The following is a 10,324-nucleotide window of genomic DNA, read 5'->3' on the forward strand; positions in this document are numbered from 1 at the left end:
TGATTTTAATTTGGTCTTACAGTTGTATTTTTTAATCGGTATATTAAAAAAGATATTACTTACCGTATTCTGCTTTGCATGTGACGGCACCAGTTGACTCTGAGGGCAGGCTGAAAACTTGATTGGCATTCTTGGCAATGACTCGGAACTCGTAGACCTCTCCTTCACCAAGTGCGGTGATGGTGAAGTTATTGTCTGTAACGTTGGTGTAATTACACTTCAGCCAGCGACCTTCCCCAGTGACCGTGTATGGCTTGCGTTCAACAATGTACCCTACAATTGGGCAGCCACCATCGTTGAGAGGTGCCGACCATTTAATGGACACTGTAGAGCTGCCCACCTCAGTTACCTCTGGTCTGCCAGGAGGATCTGAACACAAAATAAATAGCAATAATGAGTCAGCTTTTCTCAAACATGAATTATGTAACAATCCCAGCCAAAATATTATTTTAGGACAAAATCAGTACTCACCAACTGGATTTTGTGCCACCATAGGCTTGGATGGCTCACTAGCTTTGCCGAGGCCACCACTGTTCATTGCAAAGACACGGAACTGATATGAAAGGCCTTCGACAAGTCCCTCTACACAGTAGTCACAGTCAAAGCAGGGGATCTTGTTGTCCCTCACCCACAGGATGTTATTTCGTTCTTTCTTTTCAATCCAGTATCCAGTTATCTTGCTGCCACCATCATGGTACGGGTCCTCCCATCGAATATAGCAGGAGGTTGCAGAAACATTATAAACTGTAGGTCTGGTTGGTGCACCAGGAGGACCTGTTATCAACACAAACAACATCACTCAATTTCATGTGTGACAACACAACACTTTTGAAAGAGATTTTTGTCATAACCTATACTTACCAAATGGATTCTCAGCGACAATGGTGTCAGATTCAGTTGGTTTGCTTGTGCCGAATCTGTTCTCAGCACTGACACGGAAGGTGTATTGCATGTACTTTGTCAGGTGTCCCACACTGAGGTTGGTGTGTTTAACACTGGAGTTGATGAGTGTCCAAGCAGTAGAGCCAGATTCACGCTTTTCAACAATGTAGTTGGTGATATCTGTTCCACCGTCATCCTCTGGTTCATCCCAAGAAATCTCACAAGATTCTGATGTGATGGATGAAACTTGAACAGGTCCAACGGGGGAACCAGGTCTTCCAATGATATTGACAGTAATGAAGAATGTCTTTGATCCAGCAGTATTTTCCAGAGTGAGGAAGTATCTGCCACCGTCACCTCTCATGGCCTCTTTGACAGTCAAGGTGGTTCTGTCTTTGACAGTCTTAATTGCAACCCTATCAGTTTCTTTCAGTCTCATCTCCTCCAGTTTCCAGATAACTTTTGGTGTTGGTCTACCAGTGATGGGAACATCAATGGTGAAGGAATTACCCACTTTACAAATGATCTCCTGGTTAGATATTTCACTGAGATCTGCAGTTGGTTCAATCTGTGGTTCTTTTATTACCACAGAGGATAGTGCCTCTCTTGGTAAACTGTTACCGGCATCGTTCTTTGCCCTAACACGGAACTCATACTCTGCAGTCCTACATAATTGTAGTGTGATGCTCTCATTCTTGGTCTCACCACCAACTACCCATTTATCTGTAGTCTTGGCCTTATGCTCAATAATGTAGCCTGTGATACGACTACCACCGTCATGCTCAGGTTTGACCCAAGACAGTGTTGCTGTAGTGTCTGTGACGTCCACAACATCCAATCTCATTGGTGCAGAAGGTGCTGCAGTAGCAATAACGGGATCTACGGTCTCAACAGGTTCGCCAATACCGTACTGGTTTTCTCCTGAGACTCTAAAGAAGTAAGGAACACCTTCGAGAAGATCCTTAATATGTAAGGACAGTGCAGTGACCTTGCCACCGGATTGGTTCCAGGTACGACGACTTGCCTCACGCCTCTCTACGATGTAATGCTGAATACGAGCTCCACCTTCATTAGTTGGAGGTTTCCAAACTAGCGTCACTGCTCCTCTGGAAACGTCTGCAAAGGAAATAGATTCTGGGGGTCCAGGGCTATCCAGTACCTTTACTATGAAATCAACTTCCTTCATACCGCTGCTATTCTCCAGAGAAATTATGTATCTCCCAGAATCATTTCTGGTACAATTTTCTATTGTTAGAGCGGTGCAGGTATCTGTAGTAGTAACATCTGTCATTACACCAAGTTCACCATCTTCCTTACTCCATGTAATGGAAGGAGTTGGTTTTCCTTTGTAGGCGATACGCAGACAGACAGTGCCTCCTTTCTTTACAATGTGTGTGTGTTTAAAGGTAGCGTCAATATCAACAGCAGGTTTTACGTTTCTGTCCAATGCCTGTACTGGCTCAGGAATCACTTTCCCATCTCCCTTGCCAATACTATTTTGGGCAGAAACACGGAGCAGGTAATGTGAACCTGTTTCCAAACCAGTGGCAACGTATTGTGTATCACTGACCAGATTCTCATTTATTCTGACCCATTCTCTGGAATCCACTTCTCTCACTTCTTCTTCTTCTTCCTCCTCTTCGTCTGAGCTGTCTACCACCTTCTTAGGTTTAGCTAATATTTCTTTCAGTTCTTGCTCAGAAACCTTGTGTAACTCAATAATGTATCCATGGATCGGACTGCCACCATCATCTTTAGGCTTGGTCCATTCCAAACTGATTGTTGTATTTGTGGAGTCGGTTACATGGACCACAGATGGAGCACATGCAATGTCCTTTGGCTCACTGGCTTTAATGGCCATTGAGATGTTACTTGGTGCTCCGATTCCGGCATCGTTTACTGCCATCACACGGAACTCATACTCCATATCTTCAGTGAGATGATCCACCCGGTAAGCAGTCTCCACAATGGGCTTCTTTGACCTCACCTTGTCCCATCGTACAGTCTTCTTCTCGCGTTTTTCAACAATGTAGTACTGAATAGGATTGCCTCCGTCAGACGTAGGTGCTTCCCATGCCAGTGTGATACTGTCTCCAGAAGTGGCAGTGGAATCAGGTGTGCCAGGGGCATCAGGAGTAGCTGTAGGAAATAGGGGAAAATTATTAAGATGTACATTTGGTGAGCGGTTAAAGATGCAAAATGATGTTTGGTCTTGGACTTACTATATTGCATTTGTGCAATTACGGGACTTGAATCCAATGGTCTGCCAGTACCAAACTTGTTTACAGCAGAAACTCGGAACTGGTACTCATTGGTCTTCATCAGCTTGGTTGCATGGTATACTGTTTCTTTACAGGAATCTGAGACAAGCGCCCATGAGATCTTAGATGTTTCACGCTTCTCAATAATGTAGTGAGTGATGTCTGCGCATCCATCATTTTCCGGTGGATTCCATTTTAGAGTCACTTTGCCTTCAGAAATATCACTGAAAACAATAGGTCCTACAGGCTCTCCAGGAGTATCTAAACAAAAACATTAACATTTAAATGTACAGTAAAAAGTCATTATACTATCTACATGATGTCAAATAAGATCACAGTGCTATTTCAATGTTGTGACAAAATAAAAACCCACCATGGACTTGGACAATGATGTTCTCCTTCTTTGTTCCTTGGTTGTTGGTGGCTTCCACTGTATAAGTTCCTTTGTGACTGCGGTCAGCATCACGCACAAAAAGCATGCTTGATCCAGCAGTTGTTATGACATCCATCATTGACTTAGTAATCTGCACACCGTCTCTGAACCACACAACCTTGGGCTGTGGTCGACCAGTGATTGATACCTTCAGTCTCAAATTGTCTCCAGCCTTAATTGTGAGTCCCTCAAAATACTCTGGGCCAAACTCAATGTTTGGAGAAGCTGGAAAGACATAAGTTCATAATTTGTATAAAATAATGTAAAAAAACCATTTTACTCATTCAGAAGACAGTGCCTTCATCTTAAGATAGGAAAATGGGGTAATCACACAACTCAGTTATAATAAATCCTGTACATTTTACTCAGTTATATAGGTTTTTTTATGAATCAAGTGTAAGCATTACTTTACAAAGGTAACAGTATTAGTTTTTGTTGGGTTTTGTTGTGTGTGTGTGTGTGTGTGGGTGGGAGGGAGGGTCGGGCAAATGTCATATGTTCTTATTATAATATCAAATGTATTACTGTATTTATTACTATTTCAATAATCTATTTACTTACCACTTTCATCTCTGACCACAATGTAGCCAGATGAGTTAGATGGAGGACTCACTACACCAATAGCATTTCTTGCAACAATTCTGAACTCATAGCGTTCATTGCAAGCAAGACCAGTGACAGTGAACTCGGTATCATGGACATCAGTGAAGTTGCTCTTTAGCCATCTGCCTTTTCCTTGGCGTTTCTCAACATTGTAGGCCACAATCTTGCTGCCTCCATCACGTTTGGGTGCGTCCCATTTCAGTGCAACAGAATTGCTGGTCACATCCGTGTAATCAGGTTGACCAGGTGGATCTAAAAGAATGATTGTTTTTGTCATTCATAATTCCAAATGTTTGATTCAAACAAGAATTGAGTTTGAGAACATGCTTATTTCACTAGGTTTATACTCTCCTAGTACTGAAGACTGGTGGAAGGGCATGTCTGAAACTAACTGCTTTGCAGCCAAGGGATGATTGACAGTATAATCTTACTAACAATTAACCACAATGAGTTCCTCTTTGTTCTGAATAAGGACTTACCAACAGGAGAAACTGCCATGGTGACGTTGCTTTCGTCACTCTTGCGGCCGAAACCAGCATCATTCTGTGCATAGACTCTGAATTGATATTCTAATCCTTCAATCAGGTCAAGGATCCTGTAGTCTGTTCCGGGGATAGTCACAGTGTTAACCTTCTGCCACATAACACTGTTCTTCTCCTTCTTCTCAACATGATAGCCCTTGATTGGACAACCACCATTGAAGACAGGGAGCTCCCACTGAATGGTCATTCCATCGTTAGTGACATTGTACACAACAGGCTTTCCTGGTGGACCTGGAGGCCTAAACTGGTGTTTGGCAATTATGCTTGGTGACACCAGTGGCTGACTGACTCCATATATATTCTCTGCACGCACTCTGAACTGGTACTGCGCTCCTTTGATCAAGTTGGGCACCTTGAATGTTGTGTCAGTGACACTGGAACAAACCATCTTCCAGTCATTCTTTGATGTGTCACGCTTTTCTACGGAGTAGCAAGTGATCTCTCCGCCTCCATTATCATCTGGCTCCTCCCAGGATATTGTGACACTGTCTGCTCTGACCTCATCAAAGTTGATCGGTGCGACAGGCTTCGATGGTGGTCCACGAGTTATGACATACATGTTGAAGGATTTCCTGCACACCCTGTTATCAAGTGTGAGTGTGTATTTCCCCCCATGCTCGGCTGTCACATTTTTGATAGTGAAAACAATTTTGGTGTCAGTTTTCTTGAAGCGTACAAATTCGCTTTCCTTCAGTGGCAAATTGTCCTTCAGCCAATTTACCGCAGGCTTGGGTTTACCCTTGTACGGCAACTCAATGTGTACATTATGGCCCAAGCGTACACTAATTCGCCCATATGGATACTCATCCAGGTTGACCTCTGGTGGGATAATAAAGTCATTCACTACAATTGGTCCAATTTCAGTGAAGTCACCCTTTCCCTTTTCATTTCTGGCGGCAACTCTGAAATGCATTTGTGAAATTTCTTTGAGTTTTGTTACTTCGTATTCACAATGTTTGCTGGTACCGGCGATTGCCCAGTCCTTTTCATCCTTGAGTCTCTTCTCAATAACGTAGTCTGATATGATGCTTCCACCATCGTAATCAGGCTTCACCCACTGCAGTGTCACGGAGGTCTTTGAGGAATCCTTCATAGCAACTTCTTTGACTGGACCAGGAGTTTCTGTAGCTTTCACTGATTCAGCTGTGCTGCAACGATCACCTATTCCAAATTCATTCTCTGCTGATACACGGAAAAAGTATGATGTTTTTTCTGAGAGATCTTCAACAGTATAACTTGTTTCTGTGCACTTGGTTGTTACACTAGAAAATGATCTCTTGGATGAGTCTCTCTTTTCAACTATGTAATTAGTAATATCTGCGCCACCATCAAGTTCAGGTTTTTCCCAGCACAAGGTTACTTTGCCACGAGTGACATCCTTCAAAACCAGGTTTTTGCATGCAGATGGTGTGTCTTGAACCTTTACAGATAGCGTTGTTGACTTTGTCTCTCCCACACCATTTTGAATTTTCACAGTGTACTTTCCAGTATCATTACGACTGGCTTCTGGAATAACAAGGGTTGATGTAATATCTGTGTGATGGAACTCATATTTTGTATTATTGTCAATGTTCTCCTCTTCAAACATCCAAGAGGCACTCGGTGCAGGCCTGCCTTTAAGGGGCACTGTAATCTCTACATTCTGCTTTGCTTTTACAATATAATGAGTTCTCATGGCGACATCTGGATCAAAGATAGCTTCCTCTGTAGAAATCATAAGAAATACATGAGTTAGTTACTGCCTTTTACCTACTACGATAAAGGAGAAAATCTTATCATGAAACAAATGTTAATGTAAATGTAATAAAGCCATGAGATGTATTAACCTACCCAGAATATCCTTTGCATGAACAGGCTGTTTTATCTTGATGGCATCTCCACGGCCTGCGATGTTGACCGCAGACACACGGAAGTAGTAATCAACATCTGGTTTAAGTCCAGACACAACATACTCTGTTGTCCTCACTTCTCCCTTCTGGCTGACAACTACCCATTCTCTATCGTCTGCTTCTTCTTCCTCTTCTTCTTCCTCTTCATCAGATAAATCTTCTTTAAGTGGTTTGCGTCGTCGGCCTTCCACGTCCGTCAACTGTTCCACAACGTAGCTGACGATCTCACTTCCTCCGTCCCATTCTGGCTTGGCCCATCCAAGGGTGATCGATGTCTTGGTTGAGTCAACCACTTTGAGCTTGGTAGGTTGAGATGGTGTTTCTAATAAAAGGAATTCACATTATGTATACTTTGTTTTTAGAGAGATGTAAAGGATTTCACTTATTACATAAGTTAAAGAATGTTAAATAATGATGCTTACCAACTGGATTGGCTGCTTTGTAGTAGTCAGATAGATCAGAGAAAGGTCCCTCTCCGGCTTTGTTAATAGCACACACACGATACTGATATTCATTGCCTTCTGTTAGGTTATAGACAGTCATTGTGGTGTTCCTAATTGGATCTTTCAAAACCTTTATCCAACGCAGGCTCTTCTTGTCACGCCTTTCAAGGTAGTAGCCAGTTACTTGACTACCACCATCCACACCAGGTTTGTCCCATACGACTACCATAGATGTTTTGGTTATAGTTGTTACTTCTGGTGTGGCTGGTTGTCCAGGGGTAACTGAAATTAATATAAAAAGCAATTTAAGAGAATGTTCTAAAAAGAAGTCTTTAATTTAAGAATGTTCTATGCAAGTAAGTAATTATTATTGGGGATTATATTACATTTTTTATTTGCAGAAATAAACTTCTGCATGTTTCAAAATAATATATTTTACTCTGTGTAACACACTGGTAGGCCTGTTTTTATAACACATACCAAAGGAATTCTTGGCAATGACAGGCTCAGACTCCAAGGGCTCTCCATCTCCAAACTTGTTCACACCTCTCACGCGGAAAATGTACTCATTTCCTCTCATTAATTTTGTGACACAAACGTAGCACTCTTCCAGTTTGTCAGACACGGTGGACCATACCACTCTGCTGGTTTCACGATGTTCCACCACATAATGGGTGACCTTAGCACCACCCTCCTCAGTGATTGGCTCCCACTTAAGAATGATCCTGTCTGCTGTGACCAGTGAAAACTGAATCAAACCAGGGGGAGGTCCAGGTTTGTCTGGTGGGAAAATAAAAACATAATGTTTATCTTAGTTATTTTCATCTTAACAAAATGCCGGTTTGCCTGTTCTTATTTAATCATTAGAATGTCACACAAACATTTTATACTGATCACAATACCTAGAATTTCCATCCTGATGGTGGCAGATGCTGAACCGAAAACATTCTTGATCTTGATTTCATATGTGCCGGTGTGACTACGAGTTGCATCCTTGATGAGAATGCTAGAAGAATCTGTGGTGTTTTCAATGGATAGTGTGGTGCTCGACACCATATCCTTTCCATCCTTGCACCATTCAATTGTTGGCAAAGGATTGGCAAGTATTCCTACTCTGATCTTAACCATGGATCCAGCTTTGTATTTCACAACATCCAAATACTCTGGAGGAAGGTCGATTGAAGGAGCACCTGAACAATAAAGAAAAACGAATAAGCAACGGAATCATTGTCTAATGTTAGATTGCATGGCTCCTATGCAACAACTATCGCATCTCAGTGCAACTGTTGCATTATTGTAAGACAATTCAATATAATAGTAAATTAAAATATAAACCAAAAAGGTTTCTTTAACCATTAAAAATCAACATGCTGAACTCACCACATGAATCTACACAAGTGATTGGCCCAACAACATCAGATGGATTACTGATAGAACCGATTGCATTCTTTGCATAGACTCTGAATTCGTAGGATTCATCTTGGGTCAAGCCTGACATTGTGAAATTCATCTCAATCACATTAGTGAAGTTGGCCCTTGTCCATCTGCCATTTGGGCAATCCCTCTTCTCAACCATGTATCCGGTAATCTTGCTACCACCATCATAAGGAGGCCGAGCCCAGGTTAGACTGATGGAGTTCTTTGTGATCTCAGAGACTCTTACAGCTGCTGGGGGCTCTGAAATACACAATTAAATAGATCATGAAATGTTAATACAAAAAAACTACAACATCTGAGTCAGTGACAAAGTCAGTGACAAAAAGCGCAAGTAAATTCAAGAAGACATTTACCGCAGTTATCAATAGCGAGCACTTCCTCTGATGTTTTGCTCATTTTGCCAATGCCAGCAACATTTTCTGCTGCCACCTTGAATTCATAGATGAGGCCAGGGCAGATGTTTGTTACTCTCAGTTGTGTTGCAGTGATTGCCACTTTGTTGACCTTCTGCCAAAGAATACTACTTCTCTCCTTCATTTGCAAGTGGTAGCCAGTAACAGTGCTTCCTCCATCTGTGACAGGCTCGTTCCAGCAGACTGTAATGCTCTCTCTTGAAACCATAGCTACCCATGGTGTTGATGGAGGGCCAGGGAATGCTAGAATACAAAAAAGTACAATTCAGCCTCAATCTCAGTAGTGGGAATGGATTGTAATAACTAATAAATCAGAGACACTTACTGTATGGAAGCTTCACAGTGATTGGAGGGGTATCAATGTGGTCACTAATACCAAAGCGATTCTCAGCCTTGATTCTGAACTGATATTCCTCTCCTTTGGTGAGCTTGGTTGCCTTTACAGCATTTCTTGCTACTTGAGATGAAACCTCAGTCCAAGTAGGTGTGCTTGTTTCACGTTTTAGCACAACATAATTGGTAACTGGGCTGCCGCCATCATACACAGGAGGAGCCCATTTTAGAGCCACTGTGGATTCAGTCACTTCACCAATCTTAACAGGGCCAGTTGGAGGACCAGGTTTATCCAGCACAACAATGTTGATAAATGTCTTGGTGACACCACTTGTGTTGGAAGCGGTGATGTCATATCTGCCAGCATCACTTGCAACGCTCTCATTTAGTGTGATGATAAGGCTTTCAGCAGTAACTTCAGTAAGCAATCTTTTGTTTGGTTTCAGAATAACATTGTTTCTTGCTAGAACAACCTTTGCCATAGGTTTGCTGGCCATAGGAAGCTCGAAAGTCAGGTTTGATCCTGCTCTCACATAGACAGTATTGCTTGGGTAATTTCTCAAGTTGAACTCAGGGGCCTCTGTAAAACAGATATTCACAACATATAGTATAAATAAATTATAAGTTAATATAAAATTACCATACAATTATTTTTGACAAATATGCTGACAATATTTATATAATTAAAGTCAAACTTGGCAGAGATTAGTAGAAAACCTACCCAGTTGTTCTTTCACCACAACAGGAATGACCATCTCTTTGGGTTCTCCAACTCCAGCATGGTTCTGAGCGCTAACTCTGAAGAAGTATTCAGCGTTCTCTTTCAAGTTTTTGATTTGGAAAGAAGTTGTGTTTACAAGAGTAACCTTAACCCATTTGTTTTGTCCTTTCTCACGTGCTTCAATGAAGTACTGAGTTACTCTGCTTCCACCATCATGCTCTGGTCTTGTCCATCCAATTGTAACACTGTCTTTGGTTATAGCAATAGCCCCAAGCTTTTGAGGTGGACTTGGTTTTTCTGCAAACAAAAATTATGAACAATGAAAATGTATGCAATATTTTTTTTATATAAGTATTATATTATTTTG

The 10,324-nt window shown here is 41.7% G+C and overlaps 1 protein-coding gene across 1 annotated transcript in view; it reads right to left on the reverse strand.

The window, feature by feature from the left end:
- ttn.1 (titin, tandem duplicate 1) overlaps window positions 1-10,324 on the reverse strand; it is a 163,655-nt gene that overhangs the window by 19,303 nt on the left and 134,028 nt on the right. The window contains exons 168-182 of the mRNA XM_029113520.2: window positions 9,958-10,254; window positions 9,229-9,816; window positions 8,844-9,146; window positions 8,434-8,730; window positions 7,956-8,243; window positions 7,534-7,833; window positions 7,033-7,335; window positions 6,552-6,932; window positions 4,659-6,425; window positions 4,138-4,431; window positions 3,517-3,801; window positions 3,105-3,404; window positions 862-3,021; window positions 472-774; window positions 64-369 (exon numbers count right to left, since the gene is read on the reverse strand). Coding sequence (XP_028969353.2) covers window positions 64-369; window positions 472-774; window positions 862-3,021; window positions 3,105-3,404; window positions 3,517-3,801; window positions 4,138-4,431; window positions 4,659-6,425; window positions 6,552-6,932; window positions 7,033-7,335; window positions 7,534-7,833; window positions 7,956-8,243; window positions 8,434-8,730; window positions 8,844-9,146; window positions 9,229-9,816; window positions 9,958-10,254 — 8,172 coding nt within the window. The remainder of the gene's footprint in view (window positions 1-63; window positions 370-471; window positions 775-861; window positions 3,022-3,104; window positions 3,405-3,516; window positions 3,802-4,137; window positions 4,432-4,658; window positions 6,426-6,551; window positions 6,933-7,032; window positions 7,336-7,533; window positions 7,834-7,955; window positions 8,244-8,433; window positions 8,731-8,843; window positions 9,147-9,228; window positions 9,817-9,957; window positions 10,255-10,324) is intronic.

Source organism: Esox lucius, chromosome 16, assembly GCF_011004845.1.
Source record: "Esox lucius isolate fEsoLuc1 chromosome 16, fEsoLuc1.pri, whole genome shotgun sequence".
Taxonomy (NCBI): domain Eukaryota; kingdom Metazoa; phylum Chordata; class Actinopteri; order Esociformes; family Esocidae; genus Esox; species Esox lucius.